Genomic DNA, 20480 nt, shown 5'->3' on the forward strand with positions numbered 1-20480 from the left:
GAGTCGCCGACGGGCGGGGAAGGGGATGGCGACATGGCGCTCTCGCGAGAGGCGGCGAAGCTAGATCTGTGTTTGGCGAGGCAAGCATGTCAGTACCGAGTCGTGCGTGGGCATGTGAGGCGCAGAAGGACGAGAGTTGATCGCGGCGGGCGCGGTTGATAAGGGGTTCCGGTCCGCCGAGACGAGCGGAGAGGGGAAGGGGAGGGGGGGCGGAGAGCTGAGAGGGGGTCGCCCGTCCGAGCGAGGGAGGGACTCACGAGGGTCGGAAAGCGCACAGGTCTACTCGATGGTGCTCGCTGGCACGGTGCACGCGAGTCGCGTCCTCGCTCGATGCGCTCGGCGGGCAGCAGCGGCTCCGAAGGTCGAGATGGGGCACGAGATCCGAGTCGGGCGGCTGGGTGCGTCGGCGACAGCTCGCGCGCGCGTCGTTGCGGGTCGAGTGGGCCCGGTAGTACTCGAAGGATGCGTCGAGCGCGCGTCTGGCTCGCCCGAGGTCGAGGTCGTCGAGAGGTCGGGTGCTCGCGCGAGGTGGAAGGGGGACGCGGCGACCGGGCGCGAGGCAACGGCGAGGGTGCGCTCTTGTGCGGTGGGCGACGCGCGTACAGGGTACAGCTGCACGTCGAGGTCCTGCTGAGCGTCTGGCCTCGAGGGCGGCGGTTGTTTGCTGGACCTTGTCCCACCTCTCGTCCTCCCCCTCCTCCTCGAGGCTCGCGTGGCCGTCTCACCTTTTGCGCGACTCGCCCGCCTTGCGGGACCGCGCTTCCTAGTGTGCGCAGCATAATACTGCAAGGGGTGACCACTACTCCGATCTGCCGCTCACGAACCATCGTCTCCTCTCCTCATCGAGCCTGCCCGGCACCACGATCGTACACGCTCGCGCCGCTTCATTTCCTCTCGCAAACTCTCTCTCTCTCTCTCGCCGATGAACAGCAGCGAGACTTGCGCTCGACCCGCGAGTCGTTGCAGGGACGAGGAGAGATAGGCAAAGCAAGAAGGCGCGCGGCCCTCGTCGTCCGTCGCGCAGCCACTGAGGACCAGCCTCAGGCTCTACAGCTCCCACTCGTCCGTCGCTGTCGACAGGCGCGCAATACAGTGCTCGATCTGCGTGCGCGAGCCCGTCGGTCAGTGCTGCGCGCCACAAGCCTACATCCACGGCGGCGCTCGAACCGCGTCGAGCGCCGACGAGGCGAAGAGAGGACAGGGACGCACCTCGTTGCGCAGCTCGGCGCAAAACAGGTCGAGCGACAGGTCGCTGTCATCGACGCCGAACGGCTGCAGGCGGGCGGGAGAGGCGGGCAAGGGCGAGGAGAGGGGCGGGGCAGACGACGAGAGGCGGCGAGGGAGGCAGGACGGCGTCAGTTCCAGCTCGTTCGGGCGAGGCCGGTGGGAGAGAGGCGAGAGAGAGCGAGACGCACCATCTCGAGCCCGGTTGCGATAGCCTCGATGCCGACAAAGATGAACGAGATGACGGTGACGCTGCGTGGGTGCGGTCAAGTCAGGCTCGGGATTCGACGGCGGCAAGAAGAAGAGAGACGACCGCGAGACGCACAAGGGGATCATCTGCGCGAGGTCTGGTGAGTCAGGGACGGCTCTGAGGCTGGGCAGGGAGGGAGGGGAGGAGAGAGGACAGGACAGGACGGGCCGACGTACCGCAAAGCCCATGAGCTCGACGAGCACGAGCGGCAGCGTGAACAGGAACAGGCTCGTCGCTTGCTTGAGGTGAATGCCGTACACGGCCGGCACGCCAACCTTGGCGATGCTGTCGCACGTCGTGAAGCACTCGACGAGCTCGCTCACGCTCGCGTTGAGCGCGTTGAAGCCGGCAGGGCCGATCGCCTCGAGGAGGTTGCGGCGCTTGCACCTGTAGCGAAAGTGGGTCAATGACTGGTTGAGGGCGATGGAGGAGAAAGAGAGAGAGGGGCGCACGAGGCAAAGTAGAGGGAGAGCTGGTGGGCGATGATGAGCGGGAGAGGGAGCGACGGCTTGGCCATGTAGTCGCTCAGGATAACCTGCGAGCAGTGCGAGAGGGTCAGCCACCAACTAACTCCTGTACGCGCATCGAGAGAAGCCCTCGGAATGGGCGAGGGAGAAGGCGAGAGACGCTGACGCACCGTGCTCTCGGCCCCGGCGTTCTTGGCCCTCCTCCTCCTCAGCAGCGGCGTCCTCTCCTCCTGCCCCTTCCACCCTCCCGCAGCACGCCCCTCGCCCCGCACCTCGGCGCTGCGGAAGCTCCTCGGGCTCGCCAGCGGCGGCGGACCGTGCGCGTGCTCGGGCTCGTGCGCGGCCTCCTCGGCCGACAGGAGCGACGTGTGCGACGCCTGGGAGCGCAGGCGGCGGATCTCGGAGCCGACACCCTCCGGGCCGCCGTTCGAGGTGTGCGAGAGGTTGGCGGCGCCATTCGAGTGGTCGGCTGCGGGCACGGGCGCGAGTCAGGGTCGTCGCGACGAAGGGGAGGGAGGGCCACGAGGCGGGAGTGAGCGCACCTTCTGCAGCGCCCCAGCCGAAGCCAGTCGTGCGGGCGACATCCTTGAGCTTGAGCGGCTGTGGGCGCGAGGAAACATCGTCAGGTCTCGGTGTCCGACATGCAGACAGGCTCGAGCGCAGGAGCTGCTCTGCGTCTCGGCCGGTCGTCGCGGTCATTCAGAGAGAGAGGACACACAAGCACGGGTTCGAGATCTGCGGGACGCGAGAGCGTCAGTCAGGGCTCGAGGGGATGGACGGCGGGACCAAGAAGAGAGAGACAAGTCGTGCGGGCCAAAGCCTCGGGACGCACCTGGCCAGTCGACGCCGTACTCGCGCCGGACGTGATGCTTGACGGCGACAACGAACGCGACCATCATGCGCAAGACCTTGACCTTATCCTCGTGGTCCTCGGGCGACATGCCCTCGTCCTGGTGCGGGCGCAGCGTACCGTCCGACGCGAGCCTGCCGCGCGACGGCCCGGCGGCACCGACGTTGATCCACACGGCGCGCGACAGGGAGCGCACGATCGAGGTCATCTTGGCGAACGTCTTGCGGCCCTCGTCCCACCGCGTGTAGGCCGACCCGTTGCGAAAGACGAGGAGAAGGCCGACGACGACCGAAAGAAGAGGCGTGACGTTGTTGGTCAAGCTCAGGGTGCGGCCGTACGACAGGTCGACGATGGCGACGGCGGTGGCCCACAGCGTGAAGATCGAGCACGACTGCCACGAGTGCGAGATGGTCGAGCCGCGCACTCGCCAGACGTCGCGCCACCAGCCGATGCGCGAGGGGCGGATGCGCTGCGGACCGGACGTACGCGAGTGAGTGCTTGGGACGGAAAGCGAGAGCGAGAGGGAGGCAGGGAGGAGTGTAGGAGGGGAGGAGGGGAGGAGGGGAAGAGGGCCGGCGCACCTTGGCGTCGTCTTCTTCTGCTTGCGCGAGCTGGCTCAGGCTCGAGAAAGCATTCGCTGCGACGTGTCGAGCTGGTCAGCACGCGCCCTTGTCGAGGTGCACCGCTTGTAATCCGCGCCAGAAGGTTCGACACGAGGAGGCGGAGGAGAGAAGGAAGGGAAGAGCTCGGGACTCACGCAGATCTGGCAGGACGCCTGTCACGGACTCGAACACAGCAGCCATGCCGTGCACAAGCTCGACTAGCGTGGAGAGGAGAGCGAGAGCGAGGCAACGTCGACGGCGAGGACCCGACTCGAGGTTCTGAGCACCCAGACCCGCCCACAGCGCAGGGCTAGCTGTACTTGACCTCAGCACCGTCAGACTACCTCATCAGTCACCCACAACCGCGCTTCGAACCGCCCCGTGCCATCGTCGCCTCGTTGGCTTCAACTTCCCCACCTCCTCCTCCTCCCCCTCCTCCAAGCGCGACCATGAACTTCCAAGGCGCCAGCACGACCGCAAGCCGACACAAGCAGCTCGGCGACGACCTGTACAAGCGCTCGGACAAGGTGCGCCCCCCCTCTCCTCACTCTACCCTCCTCGTCCACAGTCCTCGGAACTGATGAGCCTCTCTCTCGCCGCAGGTCAACGCCGAGCTGTTCACGCTCACGTACGGCGCTCTCGTAGTCCAGCTCGTCAAGGACTACGAGGACTACGACGAGGTCAACAAGCAGCTCGACAAGATGTGCGTCCTCTCGCTCCCGCTCCCTCCTCACTCGGCAACGCGAGCTGACCTCGGTCGCGGCCACACACTCGCAGGGGCTACAACATCGGCGTGCGACTGATCGAGGACTTTCTCGCGAGGACTGGGCTCGGGCGGTGTCGAGACTTTGCCGAGGTCGGCGAGGTCATGTCCAAGGTGCGCCCCTGCTGCTCCCCTTCCGCTCTCTCTCACCTCGCCGACTGACATGCCCTCGCCCCCTCCACGCCCAGGTCGCCTTCCGCTCCCTCCTCTCCATCACGCCAACCCTGATCCAGCACCCCGCCTCGCCGCCGTCCCAGCCCCAACCCGCGTTCAGCCTCGTGTTTGACGACAACCCGCTCACCGACTTTGTCGAGCTGCCAGACGAGGCGCTCGAGGGCGGGCTCGTCTACGCAAAGATCCTCGAGGGCGTCATCAGGGGCGCGATGGAGATGGTGCGTCGCGCGCGGTTCCCTCCTCAGTCTCGGCGTCGTGCTCTCGAACTTCTCTCCTCGAGGGCCTGCAGCTGATACTTGCCGGTCGCGCTGGACAGGTCCAGACGAGCGTCGAGGCCAAGATCGTGTCAGACACGCTGCGAGGGGACGACAAGACCGAGCTGCGCGTCTCGTTGGTCCGGTACCTCGAGGAGGAGATGCCCGCAGGCGACGACTAGCGCGACTCGTGCAATACAGCCGCTCGGTACTCTGTTCACAAAGTGCTCGTTGCACGAGAGAGAGAGAGAGACGCTCGCTCTACAGCTTGGCCCTCGGCGGCTTCTTGCCCAAACCTCGCTTCTCCCACTCTGCCGTCGCGAGCTTCTTGACGTCGCCCTTGACGACTTTGCCCGTCGCGTTCTTGGGCAGACCTTCTTCCTCGGCGCCGACTTCGATGAGAATGACGAGCGCGGGGACGGCGTGTCGGGGGAGGGACGAGGCGGCGATGCTGCGCAGGGCGGCCTCGGTCGGGGGAGGTTGGCGGGCGGATGAGGAGCGGGACGGGTGGGTCGAGGGATGGAGGACGACGACGGCGCTGTGGGAACGAGAAAGAGGTCAGGGTCGGGTCGAAGGAGGGAGGCTGGGAGAGAAGAGTGAGAGAGAGAGACGCACGCGACTTGCTCGCCGTGAACCTCGCACGGCACAGGGACGACGGCCACCTCGCGCACGGCGTCGTGCGCGAACAGGGCGTTCTCGACCTGGACCGACGAGATGTTCTCGCCGCTGCGGATGATCTGCGAGCGAGAGGAAGGCGTCGAGGGAGGCGTCGTGGAGGAGAAGGGGAGAGGGAGGACGAGGGCCGAAAGGGTGTCAGTCAGACTCGGCCGGTTCTGGCCTCCGGGATAGAGAGAAGGAGGGACGCACAATGTCCTTGGCCCGGTCCGAGATGTAGAGGAAGCCCTCCTCGTCCACGTAACCCAGATCGCCCCTGCGCGCGGTGGAGCAGTCAGGCCTCTTCTTCCCCCTCTAGAGAGAGTGAACGAGACGACGCACGACCTGAACCACCCCTCGTCGTCGAACGCCTTGCGCGTCGCCTCCTCGTCGCGCCAGTAGCCCTGCGAGACGTTCGGGCCGTGGATGCAGACCTCGCCAACCTCGCGAGGCTTGAGCGCCGGCGCCGACGAGATAGGCATCGGCGCGGTCGGCGGGATGATCTTGATGTCGACGGCGAGAGCTGGGAGGCCGCACGAGGTTGGGCCTGCGAGAAAAGGGGGAGAGCGAGTGAGAGGGCGCTGGGTGGGCCGAGGGGAAGGGGTCAAAGCGCACGGGCGAGGTAGTCGTCGCCGGCAAAGACGGTCGCCGCCGAGTTGACCTCTGCGAGCGACGCACGGCCGAGGTCAGGGACGGCGTTCGAAACGAGAGAGAGAGAGGAAGAGAAAAGGACGAGCGACGCACCGGTCAAGCCGTAACCCTGGGCCATGAGGGCGTTGGGCAGCCTCGTCCTCAGCTGCTCCGGCAGCCTCGAGCTCGGCGGCCCGCCACCGTAGCTCAACGTCTCGAGCTTGACGCCCTCGGCATCGTGCGGGATCTCCTCGAGCAGCTGCGAGACCTGGCTCGGCACGCCGCTCGCGTTCGTGATGCCCTCCTTGACGACGAGCTGGGCGCCGAGAGACGGCGAGAACTTGCGCATGAGGACGATCTTGCCGCCCATGGCCGACACGGGCCCGAGGAACGAGTGGTTGCCCATGGCGTGGAAGAGCGGGACGACGAGGAGGACCGAGAGCTGCGGCGCGTTCGGGTCCGGCGCCGGAAGGGTCTCGCCCTTGCGCAGGAGGGCCCGAGCACCGCTGCACGCCGAGTTGAACATGTTGCTGAGGTACTGGCGATGCGTCGACAGGACGCCCTTGGGCAAGCTCGTCGTGCCCGACGTGAAGAAGATGCACGCGTCGTCCTCGGGCAGGATCTCGGATCGCGGAAAGTCGACCGACGTGTGGGCCTTGAGCGCGTCGACGAACGACTCGAAGCCTGCTGGAAGGGTCGTCGAGCGCGCGACGAGGAAAGTGCGGCACCCGAGCGAGCGCAGGTCGCCAACTTTCGGCTGGAGGACCTCGGCTCGCTCGGCGTCGACAAAGACCGCCGTCGGGGTCGTGATCGAGACGCAGTGGTAGAAAGCCTCGGGCGTGAGCCAGGCGTTGACGGCGACGGCGACGGCACCGAGGAGCTGACAGGCCCACCAGCTGCGAGGGAAAAGAAGGTCTGTGAGTCTGCGCTCGACGTGCAGGAACGACGACCGACGTCTCCTCGACGGCACAAGAGAGAGTCGTGCGTAGTCGACGCACGTGATGGCCCACTCGGGGATGTTGCGCATGGCGATGGCGACGCGGTCGCCCTTTTTGACGCCGCGAGCGTGAAGGAGCGACGCGAGGCGGACCGCGCGCTCTTGCGCGTCGGCGTACGTGAGCCGCTCGTTCTCGTAGATCAAGTACTCGCGCTTGGCGAACGCCTGCAGGACGGAGGAGGTCAGTCGGGGGTTCACAGGCGCGAGCGTGAGAGCGAGAGAGCGCACCTCGACGGACGTGAGCCACATGTCCCGGATCGACGCGGGCAAGTTGCGGTACACGCGCACTCGACGCTTGCCGATCGTGATGGTGTCGGTGACGAGAGGCCTGTCGCGCGGGCAGAGAGGTGAGCCGGACGGGGTCACGCGGCCGAGAGCTCGAGGAGAAGGAGGAGGGGCTCACGACTGCGGCGACTGCAAGATGGCGTCGCACTCCTCAATGGAGCGCACAGGCTCAGGCGGGACGTAGCTCATGCTCGTAGCTCGCACGATGCGGTGGTGAAGGAGAGAGAGGCGACGAACCGAACCGCTTCCCCACTCTCGAGTGAAGCCGGCGGAAGTGGTCCCCCGGGTTTCGGTCCGTACCCAGGCCTCAGGCCCCTTCCGTTCGGCTCGCTCGCGCCCCTCGCGCCTCGTGAGCAACTCTCGCGGCAAGCGGGGACGAAAAAGCGGACGGTTTCTCGACGAAAGCCGGACCGTGCACGCTCTCTCTCTCTCTCGCAAGGGATGCGCTCCTCGTGGTGCACAGCGGCTCTTTGCAGTCACGATCTATCTCTACAGCTTGGCCCTCGCCTGCTCCTCCTTGCGCGCCGGCTTCTTGCCCAGCCCTCGCTTCTCCCACTCGGCGGCCGCGACCTGCTTGACCTCGCCCTTGACGACCTTGCCCGTGCCGTTCTTGGGCAGGCCTTCCTCCTCGGCGCCGACCTCGACGAGGATGACGAGCGCGGGGACGGCGTGTCGGGGGAGGGACGACGCGGCGATGCTGCGCAGGGCGGCCTCTGTCGGGGGAGGTTGGCGCGCGGACGAGGAGCGGGACGGGTGCGTCGAGGGATGGAGGACGACGACGGCGCTGCGGGTCCGAGGGAGAGGTCAGGGTCGAGTCGAAGGAGGGAGGCTGGGAGAGAAGAGAGAGAGAGAGGGACGCACGCGACTTGCTCGCCGTGGACCTCGCACGGCACAGGGACGACGGCCACCTCGCGCACGGCGTCGTGCGCGAACAGGGCGTTCTCGACCTGGACGGACGAGATGTTCTCGCCGCTGCGGATGATCTGAGAGCGAGACGAAGGCGTCGAGGGAGGCGTCGAGGAGGAGAAGGGGAGAGGGAGGGCGAGGAGGTGGTCAGTGAGGCTCTGCCACTTCTCGAGGCCGAGAGAGAGAGAGAGAAGGAGAGACGCACAATGTCCTTGGCCCGGTCGGCGATGAACAGGAAACCCTCCTCGTCGACATAGCCGAGGTCGCCCCTGCGCGCAGTCGGACGGTCAGTGCCGCGCCTTTCCCCTCGAGGCGACAGAGCGAAACGAGACGACGCACGACCTGAACCAGCCCTCGTCGTCGAACGCCTTACGCGTCGCCTCCTCGTCGCGCCAGTAGCCCTTGGCGACGTTCGGGCCGTGGATGCAGATCTCGCCGACCTCGCGAGGCTTGAGCGCCGGGGCGGCCGAGACGGGCATGGGGGCCGAGGGCGGGATGATCTTGAGGTCGACGGCGGGAGGCGCGAGGCCGCACGAGGTCGGGCCTGCAGGGGAGAGGGGGAGAGTCAGCGAGACCGTGCGCGGGAGGGAGGAGGAGAAAGGGTCAAAGCGCACGTGCGAGGTAGTCGTCACCGGCAAAAGCGGTCGCGACCGAGTTGACCTCTGCGAGGAGTGTGGACGAGAGACAGTCAGTGAGAGAACAAGGAGTGCGAGCGAGAGAGGGAGAGATGGAGGACGCACCGGTCAAGCCGTACCCCTGGCTCGTCAACGCGTTGGGCAACCTGCGCCGCACCTCCTCGGGCAGCCTCGAGCTCGGCGCCCCGCCACCGTAACTCAGCGTCTCGAGCTTGACGCCCTCGGCGTTGGGCGGCAGCTCCTCGAGGAGCGCCGAGACCTGGTTCGGGACGCCCGACGCGTTCGTGATGCCCTCCTTGACGACGAGCTGGGCGCCGAGCGAAGGCGAGAACTTGTGCATGAGGACGATCTTGCCCCCCCCGACCGTGAGCGACACGAGGAACGAGTGGTTGCCCATGACGTGGAAGAGCGGGACCGTGAGGAGGACCGACGGAGGAGGCGCCTTTGGGTCGGGAACGGGGATGTCGCCGCCTTTGCGCAGGACGGCGCGCACCTTGCCACTCGCCGTGTTCCACCGGTTGCTCAGGTACTGGCGCTGGGTCGACAGGACGCCCTTGGGCAAGCTGGTCGTGCCCGACGTGAAGAAGATGACGGCGTCGTCGTCGGGCGACAGGTCCGGGCGCGGGAACTCGCGCGGCTCGTGGCGCGCGAGCGCGTCGACAAACGGCTCAAAGCCAGAGGGCGGCGCGGCCGAGCGCGCGACGAGGAACGTGTTGCAGCCGAGCGAGCGCAGGTCCGACACCTTGGGGCACAGGATCCCGGCGCGCTCGGCGTCGACGATGAGGGCCACCGGGGTCGTGACCGAGACGCAGTGGTAGAACGCCTCGGGCGTGAGCCACGCGTTGACGGCGACGCCGATGCCGCCGAGGAGGTGGCAAGCCCACCAGCTGCAGGCGCGCTTTTTTGAGTCAGTGAGGCGCCTCGACGTCGAGGCAGAGGAGTCGGCGCACGAGACGGCCCACTCGGGAACGTTGCGCATGGCGATGGCGACGCGGTCGCCCTTCTTGACGCCGCGAGCATGCAGAAGCGAGGCGAGGCGCAGGACCCGCTCGTGCGCGTCGGCGTACGTGAGGCGCTCGTTCTCGTACACGAGGTACTCGCGCTTTGCAAAGGTCTGTGAGAGAGTCTGGGGGTCAGTACGGGATCGAGGAGGGAGGTCGAGAGGCTCAACGCGAGAGAGAACGCACCTCGGCGGAAGCGAGCCAGAGGTCCCGGACCGATGCGGGCAGGTTGCGGTAGGCGCGCACTCGACGCTTGCCGATCGTGAGGGTGTCGGTGATGAAGGGCCTGCATTGCGTAGGCGAGGGTGAGCGTTCGCGAAGCCGGACGAGGAGGAGGAGGAGCGGGCTCACGATCCAGGTTGCTGCATGAGGTCGTTGCACTGCTGGACGGACCGCATTGGCTCTGGCGGAACGTAGGCCATATTGAGCGGGTCGCAGCGATGCGGTGGTGTAGCGAGAGGGAGAGAGGAGCGAAAGAAGTAGAGCGACAGGTTCCCCGCGCCGGGCGATTCGACGCCCGGGCGCCGACGAGCCGGACGAAGCTCGCACCGCCCACCCTCACTCACCCGCTCGACCAAGCTCACACAGTTGCAGCTCACCATGCTCAGCCGCATCGCACCGACCACGACCCGCACTCTCCTCGCCGCCCGCGCTCCTCCCGCCGCCGCCATCCTCGTCCCCCACTTGAGCCGACACCTCTCGGCTGCACCAGCACCAGCACCGCAGGCCACGCTCGTCCGCGCAGAGGGCGGCCTCACCTTCCTCGAGCTCAACCGGCCCCAGGCCAAGAACGCCCTCAGCGTCGCCCTCGTCGATTCGCTCCGCCAGCTCGTCGAGGAGGTCCGCTTTGACGGGTGCGGCTTGCCGTCCTCCCACACTCTCCCACCTCCTCGCACACGAGCACGAACGAGAGCTCACCTTCGCACGGCATGCCCGCAGCTCGACCCGCGCGCTCGTCCTGCGCTCGGCCGTCCCGAGCGCGTTCTGCGCCGGCGCCGACCTCAAGGAGCGCAAGGCCATGTCGCAGCTCGACGTGGCCCGGTTCCTGTACAACCTGCGCCGCCTCCTCGGCGAGCTCGCAGACCTGCCCGTGCCGACCATTGCCGCCGTCGACGGGCCCGCCCTCGGCGGCGGGCTCGAACTCGCGCTCGCGTGCGACTTTCGCGTCGCAGGTGCGTGAGGCTCTCTCTCTCTCTTTCACACCGAGACCGACCTTTTTCTCTCCTGCGACAGGCTCGTCCGTCACCAAGCTCGGCCTGCCCGAAACGCGCCTCGCCATCATCCCCGGGTCCGTCCTCTCGTCCATCCCTCCCTTCCCCCTCTCGCCCGTCGACTGACTCGCTCGCGCGCCCGCTCCCGCAGAGCCGGCGGCACGCAGCGCCTGTCGCGCCTGATCGGGACATCGCGCGCCAAGGACCTCATCTTCCGCGCAAAGGTCATGGACGCGCACGAGGCGCTGCAGCTCGGTGCGCACGGCTCTCTCCTTTCCCTCCTCTCGTGCTCTTGTCCCGGCGCCGCGAGCGCGCAGGGCTCGGCAGCTGACCGACTCGAGCGTTGTACGCAGGGATCGTCAACTATGTGTCGGACAAGGGCCAGAGCGCAAGCGACAAGGCCGAGGAGGTCGTGCGGGAGATGCTCGAGGCCGGTGTGTCGTCCCCTCTCCCTTGTTCGGCTCGAGCGCGCGCAGGCGCACGAGAGACTGATAGTGGTTGTGGGGACGCTCACAGGCCCTCTCGCACTACGCGCCGCCAAGGTCGCCATCGACGTCGGCGCCGAGGCAGACCTGTACGTCCTTTCCCTCCTCGCCCTCCTCCACCGACACCGACTCACTCCTTGCCCGCTCGTCCGCAGCGAGTCGGGCCTGGACGTCGAGCGCCTCGCATACCAGACGATCCTGCAGACCGAGGACCGGCTCGAGGGCCTGCGCGCGTGCGTCCACCAGCGCCGTCCCTCTCTCTTTCCTGGAGCAGCTCCGGAGCTGACCCGCTCGAGGGCGGTCGTGCAGGTTCGCCGAGAAGCGCAAGCCGGTGTACAGGGGACAATAGAGCCGATTGGTGCAACACAGAGTGCAGTACAGCGTCTCTGGTGCGAGCGGGCGAGCGAGAGAAAGGAAGCCGAGGACGAGCGAGGGAGGAGGACGAGGAGGTTGCCTCGAGGTCTGGAGGTGGCGTAGCGCGCGTCTGCGAGGAGCCAGGAGAGGGCTGATGCAAGGCAAGGCGAGCACACGCTGCACGACCGCGAGGTGGTAGGGCGGAGGAGGGGAAAGCCGTCGTCGTCGTCCCCTCTCGCACCTCCTCCCCTCGTCACCCGCCCTCCTCACTGGCTGAGGCAGTACTGCTACAAGGCCACCGGCGAGCCCTTCTACAAGCAGCATACGCGTACCGCTCAACAGCAGTGCCGCCAACACCTCGCTTCTCTCGTCGTTCCCCCACAGCACCCCGACGCGACCGCCCCGCCTTCATCATGGTCAAGGACGACATGCGTGGTCTCACGGTGCGTCCAAGACTCGCTCTCTCACGACTGCGCTCACGCCCGGACCGAACCTGACCCTCCCCTCCCTCTCGCTCTCTCGCTCGCCTCCCTCCCCGTGCGGACAGCAATACATCGCCGACCTGCGCGCGTGCAGGGTGCGCGAGCTCGAGGAGAAGCGCATCAACAAGGAGATGGCCCACATCCGCCAAAAGTTCAAGGGTGCGCCCCCCGACCTTCAGCCCCCCCTTCCCCCTCCTCTCGGCGCCGACCTCGGCTCACCCTCGCATTCCTCGCGTGCGCAGACGGCAACCTCGACGGGCGGCAGAAGAAGAAGTACGACCCTCACGACGACGCCCCCTTGTGCTTGTCAGTGCCGCTACTGACGAGCTCCGTGCGCCGCAGGTACATCTCGAAGATCATCTTTACGTCCATCCTCGGCTACCCGGTCGACATTGGCCACATGGAGGCCGTCAACCTCATCTCGTCGACCAAGTACTCGGAGAAACAGATCGTGCGCCGCCCTGTTCTCCGCCTCATCCATCCCGCCCGTCCTAACGCTCTTCCCGACGCACAACAGGGCTACCTCGCCCTCACGCTCCTCATGCACGAAAACTCGGACATTGTGCGCCTCGTCGTCAACTCGATCCGCAAGGACCTCGACGAGATGAACGAGACGACCAACTGCCTCGCGCTGCACGCCATCGCCAACGTGGGAGGGCCCGACATGGCCGAGGCGCTCGCGCCCGACGTGCACCGGTTGCTCATCAGCCCGTGCGTCCCTCGTTTCCGCCCCTCTCTCTCTCGTGCGACCTAGACCTGACCGAGGGAATGCGCGCCCGCAGGACGTCCAAGTCGTTCGTCAAGAAGAAGGCGGCCCTGACGCTCCTGCGCCTGTACCGCAAGCACCCCGAGGTCATACCTGCCGCCGACTGGGCCCTGCGCATCGTCTCGATCCTCGACGACTCGGACCTCGTGCGTCCCGCTCTCTCTCGCTCTCCCTCGCCTTTTCTGTCGGCCTTGGCGGTCGCAGTCGGACTCACGAGCGTTTCTCTTTCCTGCAGGGCGTCGTCGTCGCCGTCGCGAGCCTCGTCCTGGCCCTCGCGCAGGACAACCTCGAGGCGTTCAGCATCTGCTACCAGAAGGCCGTCAACCGCTTGAGCAAGGTGCGTCCTCCTGCGCCTCTCTCTCGCACCGCGCGCCTCGGTCTGACTCGTCGTCCAACGCTCGCAGATCGTCCTGCAGGGCGAGATCTCGCCCGACTACGTCTACTACAAGATCCCGATCCCGTGGCTCCAGGTCAAGCTGCTGCGCCTGCTCCAGTACTACCCGCCGTCTGGTGCGTCCCCCCCTCCCGCCCGTCTCGAGCCTCGTCGTGCGCGCTCTGACCCCCTCGAGCCCTGACCGTTACAGACGACCCGACCCTGCGCCTCGTCCTGCACAACGTCCTCGAGCGCATCCTCAAGAACTCGGGCGACCAGCACCGCAACGTGCAGCAGAACAATGCGCAGAACGCCGTCCTGTTCGAGGCCATCAACCTCGCGATCCACCTCGACACCGAGTCGGCCGTGGTGCAGCAGGCGGCGCACCTCCTCGGGCGCTTCATCCTGTCCAAGGAGACCAACGTGCGGTACCTCGGCCTCGACACGATGGCGCACCTCGCCGCGAGGAGCGACAACCTCGACGCGATCAAGAAGCACCAGGCGACCATCACCCAGAGCCTGCGCGACAAGGACATCTCGGTGCGGCGGCGCGGCCTCGACCTCCTGTACTCGATGTGCGACACGTCCAACTCGAAGGCGATCGTCGGCGAGCTCCTCAAGTACCTCGTCGTCGCCGACTACACCCTGCGCGAGGAGATGGTGCTCAAGGTGGCCATCCTCACCGAAAAGTTTGCGACCGACTACGAGTGGTACCTCGACACGATCCTGACGCTCATGAGCACGGCCGGCGACCACGTCGGCGACGAGGTGTGGTACCGCATCGTCCAGATCGTCACCAACACCGAGGAGCTGCAGGAGTACGCCGCGAGGCGCGTGTTCGAGGTCCTCCTCAAGCCGACCGTCCACGAGAACCTGATCAAGGTCGCGGCCTACATCCTCGGCGAGTACGGCCACCTCGTCGCCGACGAGCCGGTGCGTCCTGCTCTCCCTCTCTCTGGCCCCCCTTCACGCCCGGCGTCCTGGAGCTCACCTCCTCCTTCGTCGTCGTCCACAGGGCCGCAGCCCGATCGAGCAGTTCCACCTCCTCAACTCGCGCCAGCCGCAGTGCGCCAACCCGACCAAGGCGCTCCTCCTGACGACCTACTTCAAGTGGCTCAACCTGTTCCCCGAGATCCGGCACGAGCTCATCGCCGCGTTCGACAAGAGCTCGCGCCTGCTCGACGCCGAGCTGCAGCAGCGCGCGTGCGAGTACCTCGCCATCGCCAACTTGCCCGACGAGGAGCTCCTCCAGGTCGTCGTCGATGAGATGCCGCCCTTCTCGGAGCGCGAGAGTGCTGTGCGTCCCTCGATCTCTCTCCCTCTCTCCGCCCCTGCCTCCCAAGAGGCACGGTCACTGATAGGGTGCTTGACCACGACGCGCAGCTCCTGAGCCGGCTCATCAAGAAGACGGGCGACACGCACGACAAGCGCACGTGGTACATCGGCGGCAAGGAGGTCAACCAGGGCCAGGACGCGGCACGGTACGGCGCGTTCGGCCGCCGCAAGGGCCGCGACGGGCACGCCGCGACGCACGAGGCGCTCGGGAGCGGGACGGCGGCGGGCGGCGGGCAGGCGCCGTTGGGCAGCGGCACGATCGCGGACGACTTGCTCGGGCTCGACCTCGGCGGCGGCGGCGGCGAGTCGATGGGCCCGGCATCGCCGAGCGAGGTGCGCTCGCCGGCTACGGCGGCAGCAGCGTCGTCGCCGGTGACGGCCACCAAGCCGCTCCTCGCGACGCCGACGGGCGCCGGCGCCGGCTCGAGCTCAGCAGCAGCAGCGCCGACGCCGCGCGCCAAGCAGCAGGTGACGCACGGCGCCGACCGGTGGCTGTCGCGGCTCGTATACAACTCGGAGGGCGTCCTGTGGGAGGACGCGCAGCTCCAGGTCGGCGTCAAGTGCGAGTTTCACGGGCACCTCGGGCGCGTCGCGCTCTACTTTGGCAACAAGGTGCCCGTCGCGCTCGAGTCGTTCACGGCGACGGTCACGGTGCACGGCGACGACGCCGAGCGCGAGGCGCTCAAGGTGACGCTGCCCAAGATCCCGACGCCCCACATCAGCGCCCTCTCGCAGGTCCAGCAGCTCGTGCACGTCGAATGCAAGGACCTGTTTGCGCACCCGCCGCTCCTCCACATTTCGTACCTCGCCGGGTCCCTCCAGACCCTCACCCTGCGCCTCCCCGTGTGGCCGACCAAGTTTGTCGAGCCGGTCAAGCTCGACGCGGCCGCCTTCTTCGAGCGGTGGAAGCAGATTGGCGGCGCGCCGCGCGAGGCGCAGCAGATCTTTCCGCTCCCGGGCTCGGGCGTCGTCGACGCCGAGAAGAACCGCCGGGTCGTCGGCGGCGCAAGACTCGGCGTCCTCGACGGCATCGACCCCAACCCGAACAACGTCGTCGCCGCGGGCGTGCTCCACATGAGCAACGGCGGCAAGGTCGGGTGCCTGCTTCGCGTCGAGCCCAACGCCGAGGCCAAGGTGCGTCCCTTTCTCTCTCTCTCGCTCCTCTCGTCGCAAGCGGGACCTGACGAGCCACTCTCTCCCCCTCTCGCAGCTGTGCCGCCTCACGGTCCGCACGACCAACGAGGCCGTCTCGCAGGCCGTGCTCAAGGTGCTCGTCGCGTCGCTGTCGGGCAAGTGAGGGAGCTCGTGCGCAATGCAGTCGGCTCGTCGTCGTCGTCGTCCGGGGAGAGAGGGCTCGAGCGAGCGAGAGTGGCTCCCGCAAGCGCGGCTCGCTTCAGCTTTGGCTCTCGCAGATACGAGTGCGATGAATGGACCGAGATGGACCCTTGTCTCGGGCGAGGGCGAGCAAGGCTGCGGCGCGACGAGGCGTCGGTCGAGGTGAGGAGGCGGGGAAGAGAAAGTCGGCTCCTCCTCGTCTCGCTGCGCACAGCAAGCCGACCCGCCTTCGAGCTTGCGCGCACTTCTCGACTCGCCTGCCTGCACCTGTCGCCTCGCCGCCCTGCGCCAGCCTCGTCGACCCTCGTCGCCCCGCCCCCACTCCGACAAGCCGAGCCCCTCGTCCCTGTCGACCCACAGCCCTCGGGGCACGCCGTGCAGCAGCCATGGCGCTCTTTGTCGACCGCCGCTCTGGGTCGGCCGTCACGGCCAAGCTCAAGGAGGTCTCGTCGCCGCTCCCGTCTGGATGTGCGTCAGCTCGCCTCCTCCCACTCTCTCCCTCTCCTCGCACGCACGAGCTGACCGCCGATACACCCGAAACAGATCCGATCTACGAGCTCGACGACTCGGACGCGACCTCGACCTGCTCGAGCGACTTTGGCTCGGACGACGACGACGCCTCGTTCGCCGACGCCCTCGAGGAGCAGCCGGCACCGCGTGACCCGCTCGTCGTGCCCGAGGAGGTTCTCGAGATCGTGTTTCGAGCGACGCAGCGGTGGGTCGACGACTCGGAGACGCTCAAGAGCGCGGCGCTCGTGTGCAGGTCGTGGTCGACGCCGGCGAGGAGAATGTGCGTCGACTTCTCTCCTTCTCCGACCTTTTCTCGAGCACATCCGCTCTAGGAGGGTCCGCAGGTATGTCGAAGCCGGTCTGACACGCTTCATCTGCTCGCAGCCTCTTCAGCCAGAACATCTACATCAACTCGCCCGAGGCGGTCAAGCGTCTTCGGCACGTCGTCGACTCGCGCCCAGAGCTGCGCAGCGCCATGCAGCACTTCGACCTCGCCAACCCGTGCAGCACGTACGACATCCGCCTCAACGAGACGTTCCGCCGGGCGGCCGGCATCCTGCGCCTCGCGCTCTGCGTCAAGACGCTCAACCTCCTGCACGTCCCGCTCAGCGACAAGGTGCGGCGCCTCAGCTCTCTCTCGCCAGAGCTGTCCGACGCGCCGGCACTCACTCGTCGCCGAGCCTCTCGCAGACTCGCCGCAAGTTCTTCGGCGCGCTGCGCGCACTCCCGATGGAGGAGGTCCGCCTGTACGCCGCCGCGAGCCCGAGTTACGGCCCGTTCGGCCCGCGGCGGCGGTTGCGCGGTACGGCCGACGTCGACGTTCTGCCCGGCCTGCTGCAGCAGTGGTCGACGCTGCGGTCGCTCACCCTGTCGGGCTACTCGACGTACCCGCGCTTGTTCTCCGGCGCGCTCCTCCTGCGCCCGGTCCCGCCCATGCCGACGTACCGCCTCGTCGAGCTCAACCTCGTTTCGACCGACCTGAGCGGCGCGACGCTCCTGTGGCTCCTCGGCGACTCGCTGGCGTCCCTGCGCGTCCTCAACCTGTCGACGTGCACCGGCCTCACCAAGGACGTCCTCGAGCACGTGTGCGCGTTCGTCGGCCCGACCCTCGAGTGCCTGTACCTCGCCCTCGACCTCGACGACCTCGACCCGGCGTCGGCGTCCGCCCCGCTCGACAGCGCCATCCTCGCCCCGCTCGTCAACCTCGCGTCGTTCACCCTCAGCAGCGACACCCTGTTCCCCGACACCCTCCTCGTCCAGCTCGTCGCCCTCCCGTCCCTCTCACTCATCACCCTGTGCTGCCCCTCGTTCTCGCACGACATCGTCAAGCGCGCCGTCGCGACGCTCCCGGCGCCGTCGGCCTCGTCGTCGTCGTCGTCGGGGAGCGCGGGCGGCGCCCGCCGCAGGAGGCTCGAGCAGCTCACGCTCGATGCGTGGGAGCTTCAGGCGCTGTGGAGCGAGGAGGAGCGGTGGGAGGTGCTCCAAGCTTGCGAGGACAAGGGCGTGCAGGTCGTCATCAACGGGCTCGCGCGCGAGGACATCGAGGACGGTGCGTCGTCGCTCTCTCCTACTCCCTCCTCTTCTCTCCCAACGCTCGGGACTCGACTGACTCTCTTCTACCCATGCAGAGTGGTACGGCGAGGACATGACGGACGCGTGGCACGCGCTCGAGGACCTCGGCCGTTCGTCAACGGCGAGCGACTCGAGCTGGAGCTCGCGGTGGGGCCGAGGGAGCGTCGACGCGCTCGGTCGGCGCGCGAGGTGAGAGGCTCGGGAGGTGTTTCCAGGTTGCGCTCGTTCGCGGCGGTCGTCGTCGTCGTCCCCTTTGTAGCTGCCTCTGCTTCCGCCATCGTGCTCTCTGCGGCGCGTCAACTTGTCGTTGTTCCTCGTCTCTGCTCTTGTCGCACTGTGAGACCATCGAGTGAGTCCCGGACTGCTCTGCACGGCGAGAAAGAGCCGGCACGCGAGAGACGGCGAGCGCGAGGCCTTCTCCTCGTCGCACCAGCGCGACCCGCTTTTGCTCTTCTCCACTCCACGCTCACAGCTCGTGCGGGCTGCCCATCCAGCGAGCGTGCTTCTACAGCCTTACGGCCCGCCGTCAAGTGCCTGTCGCGCGCCCAGAGCCGCTGTGGACCTGTCGTCGTCATCAGCTCGCCTCGAAGGAACTCGGTCTTTGTCTCTCGCCAACGCGCTGCAGCAGGTGCGCACACTCTCACTCGACTCTCTTACTGTGTTTGCACCGGCTGACCCACTCGGACAGCCCGCAGGTGCCGCCGACTCGTGCTCGCTCCTCCCTCCTCCCCGCCCTCGTCCGACTTGCCCTCTCTCTCGCCCACGCGTCCTCTTCTCCCACCGCCGCGGCTTCTTCTTCTCGTCATCATGTGCGACTCGCATGCGTACGTCGCCTACGGCATCACGGTCACGACCGAGTCGGTCCTGTACGCCGTCGCCGCGTGGCCAAAGCTCCAGGGCCCGTTCGCGTTCCTCGACCTCGTCGCGCTCCGCAAGCGCAAGGGCACGCTCGTCGCGACCAACGCGAGGGGCGCACCGCGCTCGCCTGTCGAGGCGATCCCGATCGAGGTGTGGGACGTCGTGCGGCACAAGGTCGTCGACCTCGAGCTGAGGGCGGCCGAGATCGAGCACGTCGACAGCCTCCTGTGCTACGAGTGCCGGACTGGCGGCGTCAACGCGGAGACGCTCAAGTGGGACGAGGTGCCTCGGTCCTGCGACCCCTACGGCACGATCTTTGAAGGTCTCGCAGGTGATCCTCAGGTCCGTCTCTCTATTATCCCGCGCCTGCGACTCGCCCTACTTCTCACTGATGCTCAGCATGTACGCAGGCCGCAAGAGACTTGGTGCAGGCCTTTGGACTCGCCCTGCCGACACTCGTTCCGATCCGGGCGGACCCGCTCCGAGCCGACGACTCGTTCACCCACGCCTCGGACCCCAACACGGCGACCATGATCTCGCTCCCCGGGCCTGCCGACGCCGAGACCGACACATTCGGCCTTCACGTCGAGTGCGGCGGCGACCACGCTCCCGACGGGCAGGCCATCGTCGACATCTCGCTCTCGACGCCGCCGGACGCCAAGCAGCGCTTTCGCAGCCTCGTGTCGACTATGCACCTTCAGCCCGTCTACGTGTCGGACGGCACGGTCGTTAACGCCGGGACCAGCAGCGCCGAGCGCGTCAAGGACGTGCGCCGCGAGGAGCGCAAGTTCAAGGAGATCTCGGTCGACGCGCTCAAGCCGAGATGGAAGTTCATGGCGATGGCGACGACGAGATGGTAGTGGAGGCTGGGAGGGCTTGCAACGAGTGCTTGTTGTTCCTGCGTCGTCGCCTGCCTCGAGTTCCGCGTCGCTTCCGCTAGTCAGCGCACTCGAGTTGCCCTCGCCGCGCCTCTTCTCTCTCGCTCGGGCTCGCCTTCTGGCTTTGTTCGTGCATCTTCGGCGCGCACCTGCCGACAGCAGATCGAGCTACTCGAGCGAGCATGACCTGCAGCACAAGCGCGGCCTCGAGCTGGACCGCGAGCAGAGAGCGAAGCAGGCTCGAGGCGACCGTGAGGCGAGGAAGGCTTCGGCCGAGGCTCAAGCGAGGTGCTCGCAGACATTCCTGCACAGCTCCCAGACCCTGCGCGAGCGCTTGCACGAGCTGCGAGACGCTCGCGGGCTTGCGTTGTCCTCCGCAACTCGCGCCTCGCTCGTCGTCCACTACCTCACCGGCTCGCGCTCCTGGGCTGAGCTGCAGAGCTCGTGCGAGCCTGAACTAGTACTCGTGACCCGTCCAGTCGCGCAGCTATCGCCCAGGGTCGCCGTGGCATCATCGCCGTCATCGGTCGTCTCGAAGGAACTCGGTCGTCCTCCCTCATCAACTCGCTGTAGCAGGTGCGCACACCTTCCCTCGACTCTACCCGTGCGTAGGCAGGGACTGACCCCCC

General features: G+C 67.3%; 8 protein-coding genes across 8 annotated transcripts; 5 read left to right on the forward strand and 3 right to left on the reverse strand.

The window, feature by feature from the left end:
• Positions 1 to 931: 931 nt before the first annotated feature.
• On the reverse strand, positions 932 to 3594 carry RHOBADRAFT_52050 (uncharacterized protein; the record flags this gene model as incomplete). The annotated part of the gene is made up of 12 exons (XM_018416145.1): positions 932 to 1101; positions 1210 to 1272; positions 1416 to 1476; positions 1550 to 1560; positions 1651 to 1861; positions 1927 to 2009; positions 2112 to 2410; positions 2484 to 2541; positions 2660 to 2676; positions 2774 to 3260; positions 3373 to 3428; positions 3549 to 3594. The coding sequence occupies 12 exons, from the start codon at positions 3592 to 3594 to the stop codon at positions 1048 to 1050; spliced, it is 1446 nt and encodes a 481-aa protein (XP_018273144.1). The 3' UTR covers positions 932 to 1047.
• Positions 3595 to 3842: 248 nt separating this feature from the next.
• On the forward strand, positions 3843 to 4803 carry RHOBADRAFT_34572 (uncharacterized protein; the record flags this gene model as incomplete). The annotated part of the gene is made up of 5 exons (XM_018413210.1): positions 3843 to 3920; positions 3996 to 4096; positions 4171 to 4270; positions 4345 to 4548; positions 4647 to 4803. 5 exons carry the CDS (start codon positions 3843 to 3845, stop codon positions 4764 to 4766), a joined length of 603 nt encoding a protein of 200 aa, XP_018273145.1. The 3' UTR covers positions 4767 to 4803.
• A 42-nt stretch (positions 4804 to 4845) lies between these two features.
• Positions 4846 to 7339, reverse strand: RHOBADRAFT_52052 (uncharacterized protein; the record flags this gene model as incomplete). The annotated part of the gene is made up of 9 exons (XM_018416146.1): positions 4846 to 5122; positions 5200 to 5321; positions 5452 to 5515; positions 5581 to 5785; positions 5854 to 5901; positions 5983 to 6764; positions 6867 to 7030; positions 7094 to 7193; positions 7269 to 7339. 9 exons carry the CDS (start codon positions 7337 to 7339, stop codon positions 4846 to 4848), a joined length of 1833 nt encoding a protein of 610 aa, XP_018273146.1.
• A 266-nt stretch (positions 7340 to 7605) lies between these two features.
• On the reverse strand, positions 7606 to 10114 carry RHOBADRAFT_52053 (uncharacterized protein; the record flags this gene model as incomplete). The annotated part of the gene is made up of 9 exons (XM_018416147.1): positions 7606 to 7934; positions 8012 to 8133; positions 8262 to 8325; positions 8396 to 8600; positions 8671 to 8718; positions 8797 to 9578; positions 9642 to 9805; positions 9879 to 9978; positions 10044 to 10114. The coding sequence occupies 9 exons, from the start codon at positions 10112 to 10114 to the stop codon at positions 7640 to 7642; spliced, it is 1851 nt and encodes a 616-aa protein (XP_018273147.1). The 3' UTR covers positions 7606 to 7639.
• A 178-nt stretch (positions 10115 to 10292) lies between these two features.
• On the forward strand, positions 10293 to 11773 carry RHOBADRAFT_52054 (uncharacterized protein; the record flags this gene model as incomplete). The annotated part of the gene is made up of 8 exons (XM_018416148.1): positions 10293 to 10546; positions 10632 to 10864; positions 10926 to 10980; positions 11055 to 11158; positions 11257 to 11337; positions 11420 to 11477; positions 11544 to 11621; positions 11698 to 11773. The coding sequence occupies 8 exons, from the start codon at positions 10293 to 10295 to the stop codon at positions 11735 to 11737; spliced, it is 903 nt and encodes a 300-aa protein (XP_018273148.1). The 3' UTR covers positions 11738 to 11773.
• A 382-nt stretch (positions 11774 to 12155) lies between these two features.
• On the forward strand, positions 12156 to 16032 carry RHOBADRAFT_48134 (uncharacterized protein; the record flags this gene model as incomplete). The annotated part of the gene is made up of 12 exons (XM_018415095.1): positions 12156 to 12185; positions 12290 to 12383; positions 12467 to 12497; positions 12567 to 12675; positions 12742 to 12935; positions 13007 to 13136; positions 13226 to 13327; positions 13395 to 13500; positions 13575 to 14296; positions 14379 to 14660; positions 14747 to 15832; positions 15909 to 16032. 12 exons carry the CDS (start codon positions 12156 to 12158, stop codon positions 15993 to 15995), a joined length of 2973 nt encoding a protein of 990 aa, XP_018273149.1. The 3' UTR covers positions 15996 to 16032.
• A 387-nt stretch (positions 16033 to 16419) lies between these two features.
• On the forward strand, positions 16420 to 18434 carry RHOBADRAFT_52056 (uncharacterized protein; the record flags this gene model as incomplete). The annotated part of the gene is made up of 5 exons (XM_018416149.1): positions 16420 to 16501; positions 16577 to 16823; positions 16928 to 17159; positions 17234 to 18092; positions 18172 to 18434. The coding sequence occupies 5 exons, from the start codon at positions 16420 to 16422 to the stop codon at positions 18306 to 18308; spliced, it is 1557 nt and encodes a 518-aa protein (XP_018273150.1). The 3' UTR covers positions 18309 to 18434.
• Positions 18435 to 18922: 488 nt separating this feature from the next.
• On the forward strand, positions 18923 to 19833 carry RHOBADRAFT_52057 (uncharacterized protein; the record flags this gene model as incomplete). Its single annotated transcript, XM_018416150.1, has 2 exons — positions 18923 to 19315; positions 19384 to 19833. 2 exons carry the CDS (start codon positions 18923 to 18925, stop codon positions 19831 to 19833), a joined length of 843 nt encoding a protein of 280 aa, XP_018273151.1.
• Positions 19834 to 20480: the final 647 nt, after the last annotated feature.

This window comes from Rhodotorula graminis (assembly GCF_001329695.1).
Source record: "Rhodotorula graminis WP1 unplaced genomic scaffold RHOBAscaffold_3, whole genome shotgun sequence".
Lineage (NCBI taxonomy): Eukaryota > Fungi > Basidiomycota > Microbotryomycetes > Sporidiobolales > Sporidiobolaceae > Rhodotorula > Rhodotorula graminis.